At 39.7% G+C, this 20,000-nt stretch overlaps 1 protein-coding gene across 6 annotated transcripts in view; it reads right to left on the bottom strand.

The window, feature by feature from the left end:
* LOC137978715 (cubilin-like) overlaps positions 1 to 20,000 on the bottom strand; it is a 101,934-nt gene that overhangs the window by 80,728 nt on the left and 1,206 nt on the right. For 5 of the 6 annotated variants that reach the window (XM_068825737.1, XM_068825740.1, XM_068825738.1 and 2 more), the window contains exons 2-11: positions 17,999 to 18,040; positions 16,649 to 16,808; positions 15,938 to 16,110; positions 15,665 to 15,721; positions 14,905 to 15,027; positions 13,939 to 14,095; positions 11,945 to 12,117; positions 6,497 to 6,619; positions 5,830 to 5,986; positions 3,688 to 3,860 (exon numbers count right to left, since the gene is read on the bottom strand). In XM_068825737.1, the coding sequence (XP_068681838.1) occupies positions 3,688 to 3,860; positions 5,830 to 5,986; positions 6,497 to 6,619; positions 11,945 to 12,117; positions 13,939 to 14,095; positions 14,905 to 15,027; positions 15,665 to 15,721; positions 15,938 to 16,110; positions 16,649 to 16,808; positions 17,999 to 18,040 (1,338 nt within the window). The remainder of the gene's footprint in view (positions 1 to 3,687; positions 3,861 to 5,829; positions 5,987 to 6,496; positions 6,620 to 11,944; positions 12,118 to 13,938; positions 14,096 to 14,904; positions 15,028 to 15,664; positions 15,722 to 15,937; positions 16,111 to 16,648; positions 16,809 to 17,998; positions 18,041 to 20,000) is intronic. The other variant, XM_068825741.1, reaches the window with a different exon arrangement.

The following is a 20,000-nucleotide window of genomic DNA, read 5'->3' as shown; positions in this document are numbered from 1 at the left end:
AGGTTGCTTTTTCTTCTTATTTGGTGGCCCTTCTACAGGCAAAGTTGTACGTAGATGGTGCAGAAGGCGTTCGAGGAGGAGTTGTTGGAATACCCCACACAAAATGGTCATCATTACCCAGTACCAAGGATAAGCAACACAAAATACGAAATACACCACATAATAAATATCCTCTAGAAATTTCGCAGTAGTGACATGACCAAACTTGTCGCGCCATTCTGCCCTCCTATTAACAATGCGCTCATGCAATCTTTGTCTTTGTTATATTCAAACTGCGAAATAACTGGCTCTTGATGATAACAGTAACAATGACTTAAAACTACATCACGAATAAATCTTAAAGACGCCTGACTACAATTCTTTACATGAACACGTGTTATGACATCCAATAACACTAAAGCGACAAATGTGCGGCTAGTGTCGTTACAATAGAAGAAAAGAAAAGAATATTTAAACTCGAACGAGGCCAAAAGGGCCAATTTACAATCAAACAAAAGAATACTAAAATGGTGGCCATTTTAGAATAAGGTGTATGATAACCCGTCATGTCAAGAACATGGCCATAATTTGTAATAAAATGTCTTAAAAGATAACTTTCAGAAAACGTTCTCAAAGAAAATTGACAGCTCGAGAATTTGACAATTTTGTACTCACTCATGCCCCGCATCACAGGAGTAGGAACGAATACTTCCGGAATAATCCGGAATAATTCGGAATAATACTTCCGAATACTTCCGGATTGTAATTTAGTAATTTGAAATATGTTCAGTATACCTAATTAACCTAAAGTAAACAGGGGTCTGCTATGATCTCGCCAGCCTTATTGTGTTATAATCCTGAATGCTCTTTTCTTTAGCAGTAGTAAACAATTTAATTTAGTCGGGTAGGTACTTCCAGAAACCCATAAGGGTTGAAACGTGTAACGCGCTTTCACAGCTTCCGAATATTCAGTGCGAACTGATTGGTTGAATGTTTCAGTGCTAAGTACCATATTTGGAAACCCCTTGCTCTTGTTGTTCCAAATATGGTACTTAGCAAATTGAATATTCAGAAGCTTGTTTCCAAGCACACAAGGGGCCGTTGCACGTTTCAACCCTTATGGGTTTCTGGTACTTCCCCATGAGACAGTGCAATGCGACAGGTGTGCATGGTACGACGAGCTTTGTAAATAATACCAACACAGAGATCGTTAAGAGTTTTCCCTTTCTTCCAGCTGGTTGGGACAAAATTATGATTCCCAGCCGCTTTCCCCCAATAAACTTGTTAATTTCTACCTCGTAAAAAGTGGCATTTTCTCCACCAGAGAGCATATATTACTTTTACCTTTCGGAAAATTTTGCCTCAGTTTTGTTTAAGAAACCTCATCAGAGTTTGAATCAACAACAGCACAACTCGCACCCTGCTTGGCAAATTTTCGTTGTTTGTACAGCAAATGCGGATCCGGATCAATAAGAAAACTGTCTTTCCCTTACATGATGTGTTCTTCCACTCTTTTTGTTTTGTCTGTTGCCGAACGCGACTCTTCTGAGGGCCTTAGGCTCTCTAATAGAAACAAAACTCACGGCCCTGATAGCCTAACAATCGAGTTTTACTGTCCTTTTTGGCCCCTTTTGGGCCCCCTTTTGGTTGAAGTTTTAATGAATCTTTTGTCCCCCGCGAGCTTTGTGGCGGATTCAATGAAGTCAAGTGTTACACGTTTGCTTCATAAAAAAGATGATCGGAAGAATCTGAAAAATTGGTGCCCCATTTCCCTGTTGATTGTGGACAATAAGATTTGTTCGAAAGCTCTCCCTCTTCGCTTATCGAAGGTTCTGAGTTCTATTGTGGACCCGGATCAGACCTGTTCTGTTCCAGGTCGGTCTATTTCTTCTAATTTATCCCTTCTTCGTGATACTTAGATTTTATTTAGAAAACCGCCGAGACCGGTATTCTCGTTTCATTAGATCAGGAGAAAACCTTTGATCGTGTTAATCGTTCGTTTCTAATGAATCTTTTAGAGCATTTTGGCTTTGGCCCATCTTTTCGGAATTGGATCTTTACTTTGTATATTAATGGTGCCTACATGCGTATTTTAGTGAATGATTTCCTTTCAGATCCTGTTCCTTCGTTGCGTGGGGTTAGACATGGAGACTGCCTATCTCCCGTGCTTTATCTCGTGTGTGTTGCACTGAGTTAGCTTGTCGAGGTAGAGACTCCCCCACAATTGAAGGCTTTCTTCTTACTAGGGCCATTATAAGGTATATTGGGTTTAAGTTGACAAACATCGTCTTTGTTGGGAATAGTTTCGCTCTGTTTGGGTTCACCCTGTTGTTTGCGTGCTCCGTTGTAATGATGATCTTGTTTTACTTTTTTGAGTTTTTGTTCTGTACCGTTCCTTGATCTTTCTTGTAAATATAGCTTTTATCTGTCTCGCATTAAGTTTTTAAATGCAAGTACTGTCTGCAGTTAGATATAGCTCTTTGGCATTACAAAGCTTTGGCTTTCATGCCAAATTGAGCACTCTACTAGGATGAATCATTTCCGCTGGCAATTGCGCATGATCACCAGCTCGCTAACTTGAGCACTCTGGCATGGCTTAGATCTACCACATGTGTGGGACATTTGGGGTGGCTTTTTAAGCTTAAACTTCGTTTGAGATTGTAGCAATGCACTGATAAGGCCCAGAAGGCCGAAACAGTACTGTCTGCAGTTAAGAAACAACTCCAATTAATTCTGAGCAAATCTGCACGTTCTTCTGTCACAATTACGAAATTTTGCAAGCAATCAACCTACACCAATAGCACATTCAATAATCTCTTTTTCACTGTTATGTTCATTTTACCGTCAAAACACATATTTCTTTAATTAACTGGATCAACCTGTTAGGAACAAAGCTCCTCAGTGCAGGGAACGTTCACGAGCTCTAGCATACTCAAGATTCCATACCAACTGAGGCCCTGTTAGGGGTTTTAGGGATAAGGGAAAACTGGCAAAATAATTTTAGGGATTAGGGATAACTGACGACATAATTTTAGGGACTAGGGGTAGTTTTCGGGATAGTAGAAAATAGCTTTGATTTCTCAATTATCATGCTTTTGGTCACTTTTGCCGAGCATTTACATCACTGGCGACTGGTAATGAACAGTAAAGGGTCATTTGTCAGTCCATATTAAGGCAGGATGTCCAATATTTGCTCCCAGGCTCTTTAATTCGGTCAACCGCTTGTGTCCTGGAGTTAAACTGTAGAGTTTTCGTATAATTATACAGTTAGGGTATCTGTTAAAAAAAACGGGCCGCTTTACACTTCAGAATTGCCAAATATTGTCAAATTCCAAGCAAAAGGAATTTTAGGGATAACAGTCTCAGTAATTTTAGGGACAAGAGATAGTTCCCCCTAACAGGGCTCCCCAACTCAATTTTTTTCATAACCACATACAACAAGGACACCACAATACGCCAAACATTACTAAAACCTACTCAACACAACACTACCCTATACTACTCCACCACAACACACAACACCACACCACACCACACCACACCACACCACATCATGCCACGCCACGCCACGCCACGCCACGCCACGCCACGCCACGCCACGCCACACTACACTACACTACACTACACTACACTGCCATGCTTTACCCTACATAACGCCCACCTTCGCATTACTACACTTCTTCGACAGCACGTTACCGAGGAACTCACCAAGTGGAATAAAAGAGAAAGATAGGTCAAATCCTCTATATTGAACACTCCCGTCTGAATGAAAAGACAACACAGCTGCGCTACTGGTAATCAGCACGCTTCGTCCAGTTTGCAAACCGCAGTATGTGCCGATGATATAGTTCCTATCATTGCTGATTCTTAAATAGTCGTACCTATCATATAAAAGGACAAAAGCACATTAATCAAATAGCAATCAAAGAAAAGATGTCACATTCATGTCAAAACCAGGTCGAGAAATTGGATACATCATAAAATAGCAAATTATTTGCATAGAAATCCTGTCTTCGAAATCCAGTGCGATTTTTATCGCATATTTTGACAACTACGGAAAGATCGTTAAATTGGGCATATTATTAAATAATATTGAAAGCTACATCATCAAGACAGTCCTGCGTTCCTGGCAGTTTCCTTGTTGTCCTTAAAACGTACAGCCGCTTACTAGCCTTCGAGAAAACTGAATCGACATGAAGATCCCACTTAAGATCGCGCTTGATATGGACTCCAAGTAGCTTGACTGACTGGACAGACTCAAGTTGTTGATTGTTAACAACGAGGGGGTCGAGGGAGACTTGACTCTTTGCAAAGCAGATAGTGAGCTCCTTGGTCTTTTTTGTGTTGAGTCGCATGTTGTTGGTAACTGTTCACTGGTCTATTTGATCCACCACTTTCTGCAGAGTAGACGTAGCACATGCGGCAGTGACAACATCGAAGATGGTGCAATCGTCAATATACTTATAAATAGGAAGAAAGGGAGACAAGTCGTTAATCATGACCAGGAAGAACAGAGGAACAAGCTTGGTCCCCTGTGGTACTCCGGCATTGATAGATTTCACTTGACCAAGCTTGACACGCTGGGACCGGTCTTGAAGAAAGCTCGCACACCAGTTCAATAAGATAGGCGGAACATTTAGTTGGCAAAGCTTATGAATCAAGATGTTGCGATCGATTCGATCAAATGCCTTAGAAAATTCAATCAGGCAAGATCTAATAACCGCCTTAGTGGTCTCAGCTCCTTGTAGCCACTCGTGGATAAGACGTACCAAGGCGTGGGAGGTGGACGAATCTTTGATCCCGCCGAACTAATGGGAGTCGATATGAGCAATCACAATAGGGCACAGCCACGAGAACACAAAGCTTATGAATCAAGATGTTGTCATTGATTCGATCAAATGCTTTAGAAAAGTCAATCAGGCAAGATCTAATAACCGCCTTAGGGGTCTCAGCTCCTTGCAGCCACTCGTGGATAAGATGTACCAAGGCGTGGGAGGTGGACGAATCTTTGATCTCGCCGAACTGATGGGAGTCGATATGAGGCATCACAATAGGGCACAGCCACGAGAAAACAAACCCTTCCAATACTCTGCTAAACACAGCAGTGAGTGAGATCGGCCTTAAATCGCACTGTAAAGACTTTGGGTTGGGAGTCTTCGCAAAAGGGAGAACATTTTCACAACGAAGGAACTCTACCTTGTCTGATAGATGCGTTAAATATAGAGGCGATAGGGTGGGAAATGACTGGCGCAAAGTCCTTTAATAGCCAATTAGGGATATCATCAGATACAGGTGATTTACCTTCCTTTACCGCCAAGAGAGAACGTTCAACATTGGATGCTAATTGGAAGCGGTCGGATACCGAGTTAGTCGAGGCTTACATTGTTCAAAACACGCTGCACGCTCACTAACCAAACTACATCAGCTGATCGCCTTCGTAGCTTCTGGCTTGAAATATAATTACTTAAAGACAAGGCCACCAGCAATCCTATAAATTTGATGATTTAAATAAAGCCCGATGAAATAGAATGACAGTATGTTTGGGCGTCCGTTCATAATCTGCAAATGAAAATTCATTTACGTCATCCCAGAACACAACAAGGTACCCATGCATTAAATATTGTAATCGATCTAGAATAGAGCAAAGTATTTGCAAAGCAAATTATTGGCTAACGTCTTGGCACTTACCCGCAGTTTGATTGATATTCCAATTCATTATAACGAATATGTTAAGGCCTCCGTTTATAACCTCCGATACATTTTCACGCCCACGCAAATCAAACTTTAATAGGTGCACCGTAGAGAAAATATTTGGAAAACAAACCCAATCCTAAATGTTTTGGCACTTACCAGCAATTCCAATGGTGTTCCAAGTAAAAAAAGTTAAAGTAAATGACCAACTTCTGGTCAAAAGGAATAGGAACTCGATAGACACAATCCATGTTTCTTGGATAGTTGTTAGGATATCCGGGACTTCTCAGGATGTTGTTTCTGAAAGACCCACAATCTGAAAGAAAATTAGCATCATCAGTAAGTAAAATATTGAAGAGAACAACACCAATCACAATCAGAGACACGTATCTGAAATGGAAATTCCGTAGCAATGGAAAAAAAAAACCAAAGATTCTCTAATGAATTTATTAAGATCTTTCTGATGCCTTTAGATCCCACGTGGTGAGGAAAAAGGCGGGCAGCCATGAAAGAACTATTCATCCTATAAAAATGCTTCCAAAAAGAGATGAAGAGTGTGCTGGACGAGGACGATTTCATGAATTCTCAAGTTTATGGGGCAGAACATGTTACCAGTGATTCAATGATAATTCATCTTTCATGTCCACGTTACAGCTCGCTGTCCCAAAACTTCAAGATGCAAAGCTTAAAATCGATACGTTTCCAACAAAAGTCAAAAGCAAAAAGCGCTACGACACGGCAGTAATATCGTCATCGTCATCGGGTTTACTTAGATTGCTTTTGGTCTTCATAGGATTGCTGAGTTCTACAGTAAAGTTGTACCTACCTGGTGCAGAAGGCGTTTGAGGAGAAGTGGTTTGAATAGAAGTCGGGTTTAGTGCACTTGGTCCAGAGGGGAGGATCATAGAAGGGGTGGTAGTTGGTGCCACTGTTGTCGAAGAGAAAATGCCTAAAAGTAAAATAACATAATTTTTATTAACTCAATTCAAAAACTAAAGTTAAAGCATCAAAAAGACTATGGACGAGTTGTTGCAACCAGCTTGAGTATTAGACGGGTTAAGTTCCTAGTTTAGATCTCTTTTTCTTTTTATTTGTTGGCCCTTCTACAGGCAAAGTTGTACGTAGATGGTGCAGAAGGCGTTCAAGGAGGAGTTGTTGGAATACCCCATACAAAATGGTCATCATTACCCAGTACCAAGGATAAGCAACACAAAATACGAAATACACCACATAATAAATATCCTCCAAAAATTTCGAAGTAGTGACATGACGAAACTTGTCGCGCCATTCTGCCCTCCTATTAACAATGTGCTCATGCAATCTTTGTCTTTGTTATATTGAAACTGCGAAATAACTGGCTCTTGATGATAACAGTAACAATAACTTAAAACTACATCACGAATAAATCTTAAAGACCTCTGACTATACAAACATAAACACGTGTTATGACATCCAATAACACTAAAGCGACAAATGTGCGGCTAGCCTCGTTACAATAGAAGTCTTGCCTCACAGGGGTCGTGACGGCCTCCCTGATTGGGTTCGGGCAAGAAAAATCTTACTTGCATAACAAAGAAAACGAGTTTCTCCAATCAAATTTATAAGGTGGTCTTTTCTGCACAACCGAGTGTGACTTTTACTTACTTGGCCTTGGTGTCGTTGTTGGTCGTTGAGTTGAGTATGGACGCAGTGTGGTGTTCCCCGTGGTGAAATCATAAATAACAATAATGTGACATTTAAGAAAAACTACACAACTTTAAAAAATTTGAAAAACACGTTTGGGATACTCAGTATCCATCTTCAGTAGGAGGATGTTTACAAGTGAGTGACTTTATATAAAGTATGTAACAAGTAGGTGTAAATTACAAATTGTAGAATAATACTTACAAACATCCTTCGACTGAAGATGGATACCTGAGTATCCGAAACTTGTCGTGCAAATTTATAAGTCGTGTCATTTTTCTTAAATGTTTGATTTCAATCTCACAACGAAAATTTGGAAGAAGCAATAACAAATAAATTACAGCAGTTCTTCCAAAGTGGAAGAAGGCATCTCCTAATTATAAATGCAGCCAGATCTACTCAATTTCCACGGCAAGGTTGTTCGAAGGATACCTATTGCTGATCCTCGATTGAATTTTACGAACAGCCAGAATATATATTTTTCAACTTTAATCCGCTGAAGCACGAACCTTCCCCTTAAACACCATGGTCCTAGCAGAGCAGCATTTGAACTTAGTATAGTGGGATATGAAAGTGGTTGTCCTAACTGCAAGTTGCCCCTAAAACAGTTAGTTCGTAGCTAAGCGGTATAAGAACTTTGTATAAAAAATTGTCCGAACCTCACTCTTTTGTACGTTTATTCCGCTGCAATTTCATAAAAGAAACACAAGCACCGTTTTCGTGTCTTTAGAATTTAAAATAAGAACTCACGGCATGGTTCAGAGCCATCTTAAAATTCTTTGGACAGATCTGAAACTATTCCGTAGACTTCGTTTAATAATTAAACTTAACGTGCTTCTAATATAACCTTAGAACTTTATTTAAATGTATATGTTGCGGTTTAATTTTGTTTTTGGTTTTTTCAAACCAGTTTAAATTTTTAAACTGGTTTGACTTTTTTTTGAACACTGCCCATTTTAACATATTTGGATATCTTTCTGTAATTAATTTTATGGAGTATGTATAAAATAGAGTAGGAAAATTATTTTAAGATTATTATGATGGATTGTTGTCTCTGATGCTATCAAAGCCAATAATAATTATTTATGAATGTGAACAGTAATTTTTAGTGTTTAGGATTAAATTCTCAGCTTAGTGATTAGGGTTAAGCTCTCAATTAGGTTTACGCACTAATTGAAAGTCAGTTAGCATTTCAAGCGGTGTATGACAACTGCACGCTGCTTACAAATAGCGCTGAGAAGCAGTATTTATTAAGTCTAAGCACCCATTTTAAAACAATTGCCTTTTACTGCGAGTTACGGTTAAACTCATTTGAAAAAGAAATGAACTGGTTTTTAAAAAATTCAAACCAAAAACAAAATTAAACCACAACATATATACTATACAGGAAGCTATTAGGGGACACCAATCTACTCAGTTGCATAAGCAACGAAGCTTGCGGCAACTAATAACTAATACTGTTATCTATGTAACTTGAGCGATCTATTTCATGTTTTTGCCTTAAATGCTTTTGAGCCTTCGCCCTTTCCTGAGTTCACTACTAAGTTTAGACCAAACTAATGGCCCTTGGTATCCAGCTTAGTAAGTGCTTTCCGTAACGTATAGTGTTGAAACAAAGTATTTCGAAATCACAGTTCCTGAGGTCCTAGTGAGAGTTCTTGGCCTTGAATATCTCACATACTGACCCAAATTGGTACAAGCTAAATTTTCACTTTGTATATTAGTGTGGGGATGTCTTGCAAACGCCTGTTGCTAAGTGCTGGCAGATTGGCGAGTTTGAGGAGTTTCCTCACGTTCCTGTTATTACCCGAAGCGCACGATCTTGAACACGCACAATATCACTATTTGATAATAAAGCTTAGACGTGCCTGGATTATTTTCCGAATCAGAACATCAGATTAACAGTGTTGTTAACAGGTTATAAGGCTGCTATACGCCTTATTCCAAAATGGCTGCGATTTTAGTATTCTTTTGTTTGATTGCAAATTGACCGTTTTGGCCTCGCTTTCAAACGTAAAATTCAAAAGAATATTTAACCTTGAACGAGGCCAAAAGGGCCAATTTGCAATCAAACAAAAGAATACTAAAATGGTGGCCATTTTAGAATAAGGTGTATGATAACCCGTCATGTCAAGAACATGGCCATAATTTATAACAAAATGTCTTAAAAGATAACTTTCAGAAAACGTTCTCAAAGAAAATTCACAGCTCGAGAATTTGACAATTTTGTACTCATTCATGCCCCGCGTCACAGGAGTAGGATCGAATACTTCCGGAATAATCCGGAATAATTCGGAATAATACTTCCAAATACTTCCGGATGGTAATTTAGTAATTTGAAAGATGTTCAGTATACCTAATTAATCTAGTAAACAGGGGTCTGCTATGATCTCGCCAGCCTTATTGTGTTATAATCCTTAATGCTCTTTTCTGTATAGCAGTAGTAAACAATTTAATTTAGTCGGGTAGGTACTTCCCCATGAGACAGTGCAATGCTACAGATCTGCATAAATTAAACTATAATATAAACGTTTAAAAATAATCAACGTACTACGAGCTTTGTTAATAATACCAACATAGATCCTCAAGAGTTTTCCTCTTCTTCCAAGCTGGCTGGGACAAAATTATGCTTCCCAGCCGCTTTCCCTCAATAAACTTGTTAATTTCTACCTCGTAAAAAGCGGCATTTTCTCCACCAGAGAGCACATAATACTTTTACGTTTCGGAAAATTTTGCCTCAGTTTTGTTTAAGAAACCTCAGCAGAGTTTGAATCAGCAACTGCAAATTTCCCTTTTGATTGTGGACAATAAGATTTGTTCAAAGGCTCTCCCTCTTCGCTTATCGAAGGTTATGAGTTCTATTGTGGACCCGGATCAGACCTGTTCTGTTCCAGGTCGGTCTATTTCTTCTAATTTATCCCTTCTTCGTGATATTTAGATTTTATTTAGAAAACTGCCGAGACCGGTATTCTCGTTTCGTTAGATCAGGAGAAAACCTTTGATCGTGTTAATCGTTCGTTTCTAATGAATCTTTTGGAGCATTTTGGCTTTGGCCCATCTTTTCGGAATTGGATCTTTACTTTGTATAATGGTGCCTACATGCGTATTTTAGTGAATGATTTCCTTCTGCCTCTCTCGCGTGCTTTATGTCTTCTGTGTTGAAGTGAGTTAGCTTGTCGGGGTAGAGACTCCTCCACCATTGAAGGCTTTCTTCTTTCTAGGGCCATTATAAGGTATATTGGGTTTAAGTTGACAAACATCGTCTTTTTTTGGGAATAGTTTCGCTCTGTTTGGGTTCACCCTGCTGTTTGCGTGCTCCGTTGTAATGCTGATCTTGTTTTTCTTTTTTGAGTTTTTGTTGTCTAGCGTTTCTTGGTCTTTCTGGTAAGTATAGCTTTTATCTGTCTCGAATTAAGTTTTTAAATGCAAGTACTGTCTGCAGTTAGATATAGCTCTTTGGCATTACAAAGCTTTTGCTTTCATGCCCAAATTGAGCACTCTACTAGGATGAGTCATTGCCGCTGGCAATTGTGCATGCTCACCAGCTCGCTGGTTTGAGCACTCTGGCATGGCTTAGATCTACCACATGTGTGGGACATTTGGGGTGGCTTTTTAAGCTTAAACTTCGTTTGAGATTGTAGCAATGTACTGATAAGGCCCAGAAGGCCGAAACAGTACTGTTTGCAGTTAAGAAACAACTCCAATTAATTCTGAGCTAATCTTCACGTTCTTCAGTCACAATTACGAAATTTTGCAAGCAATCAACCTACACCAATAGCACATTCAACAATCTCTTTTTAACTGTTATGTTTATTTTACCGTCAAAACCATATATTTCTTTAATTAACTGGATCAACCTGTTAGGAACAAAGCTCCTCAGTGCATGGGAGGTTCACGAGCTCTAGCATACTTAAGATTCCATACCAACTGAGGCCCTGTTAGGGGTTTTAGGGATAAGGGAAAACTGGCAAAAAAAATTTTAAGGATTAGGGATAACTGACGACATAATTTTAGGGACAAGGGGTAGTTTTAGGAATAGTAGAAAATAGATTTGACTTCTCAATTATCATGCTTTTGGTCACTTTCGCCGACCATTTACATCACTGGCGACTGGTAATGAGCAGTAAAGGGTCATTTGTCAGTCCATATTCAAGCAGGATATGCAACATTTGCTCCCAGGTTCTTTAATTCGGTCAACCGCTTGTGCGCTGGAGTAAAACTGTAGAGTTTTCGTATAATTATACAGTGTTAGGTTATCTGTTTTAAAAAACTAGTGGCTTTACACTTCAAAAGTGCCAAATATTGTCAAATTCCAAACATAAGTAATTTAAGGTATAACAGTCTCAGTAATTTTAGGGACAAAAGATAGTTCCCCCTAACAGGGCTCCCCAGCTAAATTTTTTTCATAACCACATACAACAAGGACACCACAATACACTGAACATTACTAAAACCTACTCCACACAACGCCACACCACTGCACGCCACGCCAGGCCACACTACACTACACTACACTACCATGCTTTACCCTACACAACGCCCACCTTCACATTACTACACTTCTTCGACAGCACGTTACCGAGGAACTCACCAAGAGGAAGAAAAGAGAAAGATAGGTCAAATCCTCTAAATTGAACACTCCCGTCTGAATGAAAAGTCAACACAGCTGCGCTACTGGTAATCAGCACGCGTAGTCCAGTTTGCACACCGCAGTATGTGCCGATTATATGGTTCCTATCATTGCTGATTCTTAAATAGTCGTACCTATCATATAAAAGGACAAAAGCACATTAATCAAATAGCAATCAAAGAAAAGATGTCACATTCATGTCAAACCAGGTCGAGAAATTGGGTACATCATAAAATAGCAAATTATTTGCATAGAAATCCTGTCTTCGAAATCCTGTGCGATTTTTATCGCATATTTTGACAACTATGGAAAGATCGTTAAATTGGGCATATTATTAAATAATATTGAAAGCTAGATCATCAAGACAGTCCTGCGTTCCTGGCAGCTTCCTTGTTGTTCTTAAAGCGTACAGCCGCTTACTAGCCTTCAAGAAAACTGAATCGACATGAAGATCCCACTTAAGATCGCGCTTGATATAAACTCCAAGTAGCTTGACTGACTGGACAGACTCAAGTTGTTGATTGTTAACAACGAGGGGGTCGAGGGAGACTTGACTCTTTGCAAAGCAGATAGTGAGCTCCTTGGTTTTTTTGTGTTGAGTCGCATGTTGTTGGTAACTGTCCATTGGTTTATTTGATCCACCTCTTTCTGTGGAGTACATGTAGCACATGCGGCAGTGACAAGCTCGAAATATGGTGCAATCGTCAATATACTTATAAATAGGAAGGGAGGTAGACAAGTCGTTAATCATGACCAGGAAGAACAGGGGGCCAAGCTTGGTCCCCTGTGGTACCCCGCCATTGATAGACTTCCACCTAGATTTCACTTGACCAAGCTTGACACGCTGGGACCGCTCTTGAAGAAAGCTCGCACACCAGTTCAATAAGACAGGCGGAACTTTTAGTTGGCAAAGCTTATGAATCAAGATGTTGTGATCGATTCGATCAAATGCCTTAGAAAAGTCAATCAGGCAAGATCTAATAACCGCCTTAGGGGTCTCAGCTCCTTGCAGCCACTCGTGGATAAGATGTTCCAAGGCGTGGGAGGTGGACGAATCTTCCATTCCGCCGAACTGATGGGAGTCGATATGAGGCACCACAATAGGGCACAGCCACGAGAAAACAAACCTTTCCAATACTCTGATAAACACAGCAGTGAGTGAGATCGGCCTTAAATCGCACTGTAAAGACTTTGGCTTGGGAGTCTTCGCAAAAGGGAGAACATCGGCACATTTCCACAACGAAGGAACTTTGCCTTGTCTGATAGAGGCGTTAAATATAGAGGCGATAGCGTGGGAAATGACTGGCGCAAAGTTCTTTAATAGCCAATTAGGGATATCATCAGATCCAAGGTGATTAACTCGTCAATTGTGTGATCCACAGGAACAGGGCTGTATTCCAAAGGTGGCATGTCACTAGAAATATTGCTGAACGAAACGTTCCATGCTAATTGGAAGCGGTCGGATACCGAGTTAGTCGAGGCTTACATTGTTCAAAACACGCTGCACGCTCACTAACCAAACTACATCAGCTGATCGCCTTCGTAGCTTCTGGCTTGAAATCTAATTACTTAAAGACAAGGCCACCAGCAATCCTATAAATTTGATGATCTAAATAAAGCTCGGTGAAGTAGGATGACAGTATGTTTGGGCGTCCCTTCATAATCTCCAAATGAAAATTCATTTACGTCATCCCAGAACACAACAAGGTACCCATGCATTAAATATTGTAATCGATGTAGGATAGGGCAAAGTATTTGCAAAGCAAATTATTGGCTAACGTCTTGGCACTTACCCGCAGTTTGATTGATGTTCCAATTCATTATAACGAATATGTTAAGGCGTCCGTTTATAACCTCCAATACATTTTCACGCCCACGCAAATCAAACTTTAATAGGTGCACCGTAGAGCAAATATTTGGAAAACAAACCCAATCCTAAATGTTTTGGCACTTACCTGCAATTCCAATGGCGTTCCAACTCAAAAAAGTTAAAGTAAATGATCAACTTCTGGTCAAAAGGAATAGGAACTCGATAGACACAATCCATGTTTCTTGGATAGTTGTTAGGATATCCGGGACTTCTCAGGGTGTTGTTTCTGAAAGACCCACAATCTGAAAGAAAATTAGCATTATCAGTGAGTAAAATATTGAAGACAACAACACCATTCACAATCAGAGACACGTATCTGAAAGGGAAATTCCGTAGCAATGGAAAAAAAAAACCAAAGATTCTCTAATGAATATATTAAGATCTTTCTGATGCCTTTAGATCCCACGCGGTGAGGGAAAAGGCTGGTAGCCATGAAAGAACTATTTATCGTACGAACAAGCTTCCGAAAAGAGATGAAGAGTGTGCTGGACGAGGACGATTTCATGAATTTTTAAGTTTATGGGGCAGAAAATGTTACCAGTGTTTTAATGATAATTCATCTTTCATCTCCACGTTACAGCTCGCTGTCCCAAAACTTCAAGATGCAAAGCTTAAAATCGATACGTTTGCAACAAAAGTCAAAAGCAAAAAGCGCTAGGACACGGCAGTAATATCGTCATCGTCATCGGGTTTACTTAGATTGCTTTTGGTCTTCATCGGATTGCTGACTTCTACAGTGAAGTTGTAACCACCTGGTGCAGAAGGCGTTTGAGGAAGAATGGTTTGAATAGAAGTGGAGTTTAGTGGTCCTGAGGCGATTGTAGAAAGGGTGGTTGTTGGTATTACCGTAATCAAAGAAAAAATACCTAAAAGTAAAATACAATAATTGTCATTAACGCATTTCAAAATCTGAAGTCAAAGCATCGAAAAGACCATGAACGAGTTTTTGGAAGCAGCAGAGTATTAAACGGGGTTAAGTTCCTGGGTTAGTTTGTTTTTTCTCTTTTTTATTTGTTGTCTTTCTACAGGTACAGTGTAAAGTTGTACGTACCTGAGGCAGAAGGCGTTTGAGGAGGAGTGGTTTGAATAGAAGTCGAGTTTAGTGTACTTGGTCCAGAGGGGAGGATCATAGAAGGGGTGGTAGTTTGTGCCACTGTTGTCGGAGAGAAAATGCCTGAAAGTAAAATAACATAATTGTTATTAACTCAATTCAAAAACTAAAGTTAAAGCATGAAAAAGACTATGGACGAGTTGTTGAAAGCAGCTTGAGTATTAAACGGGTTAAGTTCCTAGTTTAAGTTGCTTTTTCTTCTTATTTGGTGGCCCTTCTACAGGCAAAGTTGTACGTAGATGGTGCAGAAGGCGTTCGAGGAGGAGTTGTTGGAATACCCCACACAAAATGGTCATCATTACCCAGTACCAAGGATAAGCAACACAAAATACGAAATACAGCACGTAATAAATATCCTCTAAAAATTTCGCAGTAGTGACATGACGAAACTTGTCGCGCCATTCTGCCCTCCTATTAACAATGCGCTCATGCAATCTTTGTCTTTGTTATATTCAAACTGCGAAATAACTGGCTCTTAATGATAACAATAACAATGACTTAAAACTACATCACGAATAAATCTTAAAGACGCCTGACTACAAATCTTTACATAAACACGTGTTATGACATCCAATAACACTAAAGCGACAAATGTGCGGGTAGTGTCGTTACAATAGAAGTCTTAACAAAGTAAACGAGCTTCTCCAATTAAATTTATAAGGTGATCTTTTCTCCACAACCGAGTGTGACTTTTACTTACTTGGCCTTGGTGTCGTTGTTGGTCGTTGAGTTGAATATGGACGCAGTGTGGTGTTCCCTGTGGTGAAATCATAAATAACAATAACGTGACATTTAAGAAAAACGACACAACTTTAAAAAAATTGAAAAACATGTTTTAATTCTGAGCCACGCCACGCCACGCCACGCCACGCCACTCTACACTACACTACACTACACTACCATGCTTTACCCTACATAACGCCCACCTTCACATTACTACACTTCTTCGACAGCACGTTACCGAGGAACTCACCAAGCGGAAGAAAAGAGAAAGATAGGTCAAATCCTCTATATTGAACACTCCCGTCTGAATGAAAAGACAACACAGCTGCGCTACTGGTAATCAGCACCCTTCGTCCAGTTTGCCAACCGCAGTATGTGCCGATTATATGGTTCCTGTCATTGCTGATTCTTAAGTAGTCGTACCTATCATATAAAAGGACAAAAGCACATTAATCAAATAGCAATCAAAGAAAAGATGTCACATTCATGTCAAACCAGGTCGAGAAATTGGGTACATCATAAAATAGCAAATTATTTGCATAGAAATCCTGTCTTCGAAATCCTGTGCGATTTTTATCGCATATTTTGACAACTATGGAAAGATCGTTAAATTGGGCATATTATTAAATATTGAAAGCTAGGTCATCAAGACAGTCCTGCGTTCCTGGCAGTTTCCTTGTTGTGCCGGGATCTCAACTCAGTTTAAACCTTAGTGGATGAGCGGTCTAATACCGTTACTCAAGGCTTACATTGTTCAAAACACGCTGGATATCGACTAGTGGAAAGTACATTAGCTCATGGCCTTCGTGGCGTCTGGCTTGGAATCTAATTAGTTATAGACAAGACCACAAGCAATCCTATGAATTTGATGATGTAAATAAAGCTGAATGCAATGCGATGATAGAAAGTAAAAAAAACTCGTTGTAACAAGTATAATTGGGCGTCATTTCCTGGTACTTACGGGCAATAATTCCAACTGTTTTCCAACTTGAAATCTTTAAAGTAAATTTCCAACTCCTGGTCAAGAGGAATAGGAACGCGATAAACACAATCCATGTTGCTTGGATAGTTGTTGGGATATCCGGGACTTCTCAGGGTGTTGTTTTGGACAGAACCACAATCTGGAATTGAAGCAAAATATTTTGAACCACACTAGAGTTTTCATATTGTTACACCAGGGCCGTGGCCAGTATGAGGCAATCCGAGGCACTTGCCTCCGTCATTTTTTTTTTTGCGATTTTTTTAGTAAGGCGGGATACCAGTGCTATCTTTGAATGTAGGAAGCAAAAACACCCTAAATACGTACGAGGCGAACTTAACCACGGACGTTGCCTCAGTCATAATTTTTTCTGGCTAGGGCCATGTACACCTACAGAATATCCAACAAATTCATTGAAAAATTCTTTCCCAAGCTTTTTACGTCTAGTAGTAGGTTTTACGTCTACGTTTTCCACCCCGATGCTTTCGAAATAATCTTTCCCAAACCTTATCGCTTTTAATTCTCCCGTTAGACCTGTCCACACTGCAGTCAACCATATCGTACGGATGAAAGAGAAAGTGCATTCTTTTTTGTTTGTTTGTTTCCCTTTGAAACATTGCGTAACACATATAGGCCTTTAGTTTATTCATATGAAACCCACGGCCTCATTGCCTTGGGTCAGACAGCTAAACACATTAAGGGAAGATCTTTACTGTCACAAAAATGTTGTTCGCTGGAAAAAATTGAATTTTTGCCAAATTTAGGGAACGTTTACTTTCAACTTTCTTCTACCTTAATGCTTGATGTCTACAATAAAGCACTGCTATCCATTAAGTATTTTTTTTCTATTAAAGCCGCAAAAATGTTTGCAACAGAATATCAGGAATTTTGACACATCTCCTGAAATATAGATTCAAGACTGAGAATAGTCACTGAAACTCTATTCCAAATCTTCCAAAAGCAAGACTATTATGCTAATTTAGATAGTCGCTAATAGATAAGATGAAAGGAATCTGAATCTCTCTTATCTTTCGCTCCTCTTATAATCTTCATCTTCTAGCTTCTGTGGTTTATTTCATCTTTCCTGTAATTCAAATACTATGTGTCTTCATGCTACCCAGTACCCACCCTGATTAAGCGTGCTATTTGCAGGTGTTTGTGCTTATAACGTCGTTTTGGATTTGTATTAAAGTTTGTTGTTGTTATTTATTCAATGTGAAAACACATGGTTAAAAAGGCTAAAACGTCCATTGGGCTATCAGCAAATTGGCAGACAGAGATCGGTGACAGATTGTCAACAGTGCTTGAGAGAACTCTAAAGGGAATACTTACCATCGTCAGCCAAGATTAGCCGAACTGAAATTAAGACTATGACTGAAAGAAAAATGACATCATTAGAATCGCATACTAGTAAAAATATGATGAATCTTTAAATGTCTGAAGATCATGTTTATCGGAAGAAACAAACAGAAAGGAAATCAAAATGTGACCATTTTGTATACATGATACTTGATATGATCGTTTAACTAGACTTCTCTACTTATTACAAATCAAAAGGACCTAACAGGAAACTTACTTGTTGGTGCAACCTTCTTTTGTAACGAATTAACCCAATGTTTCAATTTTATTCTTTCACAAACAAGGAGAAAGTTCAAAATCGATCATGATACCATACTAAAACGAGCACCTTTTTGGCTGAGAGAGGGGTAACAGAAAACTGGTTGATCTGACTTCCAAGCAATGTTTTTCAAAGCTGCTGGGTGAAGCAAATTCCAAGATTAGTTTGCATTCTGCATGGCAACGGCCACTGGGTCAACTTTAGGAAGGAATCACACCACTGAATTTTAAATCTACTTTCACACAATCACCTCAGGCATCTAAAAGTGCCAGAGATAGAATGTTTGACAATGAAAAGAGACTCGAAAACCAGACGATCCAAAGCCTCCTTAACACATTGCACTGAACGCTCTGGATCCAGTTCAAGCATCCAAATTCGTAGTTTGTTAAATGTCGAAAGGAGATCGGCAAAACATTTCAGGTGTAAGAATACGGGCGGAATAATTGGTTTTCGCTTCACAAACAGCCTCAAATGTGTACAAATGTTTGACCTAATTTATGCAAAGGAAGATTAAGGTGAATTACGGAAATACGCGCAGGACACTCCACGCACAAAGAGAATACTTAGCAGGGGAGTAACAGGAAAGACCTATTGCGCAACTTTTCTATTTTCCTGACACAGAAAAAAAAGAAAAATAATAAAAATAAGAAAACGGAGAAAATCCACTCATTTTCTGACTAGGTTGCCATATGGCAACCCAGTAATGTACAGATTTAGCCAAGCCAAAAAGCGGAGATAACTCTGAGGTTGTCAGGTATTACACGTAACGTCACCAAATGTTACACCTGTATACGTGTCACGAAGTGTCTCACCTTATTTTGGAGTATTCATTCCAGTCATAACCAAATTTTCAGCCATCAATGGGTTACCATATTTTCTTACCTATGGTGCTCCGCGCGCGCGCCTTCGCCGCGCGGAGCTTTGCTATTAGGGAGCTTAAGCACGCGCGTTTTTGAGACAAGTAAGTGAGCTGTTTTCCCTTTTAACCTGTCTTCAGACAACCACATTTACATTGCTAAGTATCTTTTCTCCATTAGAGATAATTCGTATAAAAATCTGGGAGACACCACTGTCCTTGCAGGAGAAATGTCCTCTTCCGGTTGCCATCCGCGCCTCAAAAATGCGCGTGCTTAAGCTCCCTATTAATCGATGTTGCTTAAATATGACAAGTGTTAGAATTGCGTTGTTAAGTCACTTCACCGGCCTCTAGCTGTTAATCCAATGGATTCCTGGCATTCACCCCTGCATCAAATTATGGACGGGGCTATTTTGGCTGACTCGGGTGGCTTAACGTGGAGAAGATACTATATTAGCTACCACTGATATACAGCTCTGGAGGAATCGCGGAATGTTCGTACGAGTTATCTTTCCAACCTTCAGTTTGCTGGAGAGATTTTAAACGCACAACCTGGCTTTTCGGATAACAGCCGCTTTGCCAACTGCCTTCGTGAAAAATGGGTTAAGTCGTCCCCTTTTTCTTCCTCCGTTCAGCGTCGTCCAACCGACCCAAATTGTTGAGTTTTCAAACAAACATTTGAGGAGGGTCATTACTTACTAAAACATTTTTTTAACCTTAATCTGAAAGATAAACATTGCTTTTGCCCGAACACATTTTCAGTTTCAATTTCAACTCCAGTGAACGTGACATTCTCCACAGGAGATTCTTTCTGTCCGCGTGGGAGGAAATGTGTTTTAAAGTAGGAAACGCATTCGAAG

This window comes from Montipora foliosa, chromosome 12, assembly GCF_036669935.1.
Source record: "Montipora foliosa isolate CH-2021 chromosome 12, ASM3666993v2, whole genome shotgun sequence".
NCBI classification, from domain to species: Eukaryota; Metazoa; Cnidaria; class Anthozoa; order Scleractinia; family Acroporidae; genus Montipora; species Montipora foliosa.
This window is presented reverse-complemented; position numbering and strand designations above follow the sequence as displayed.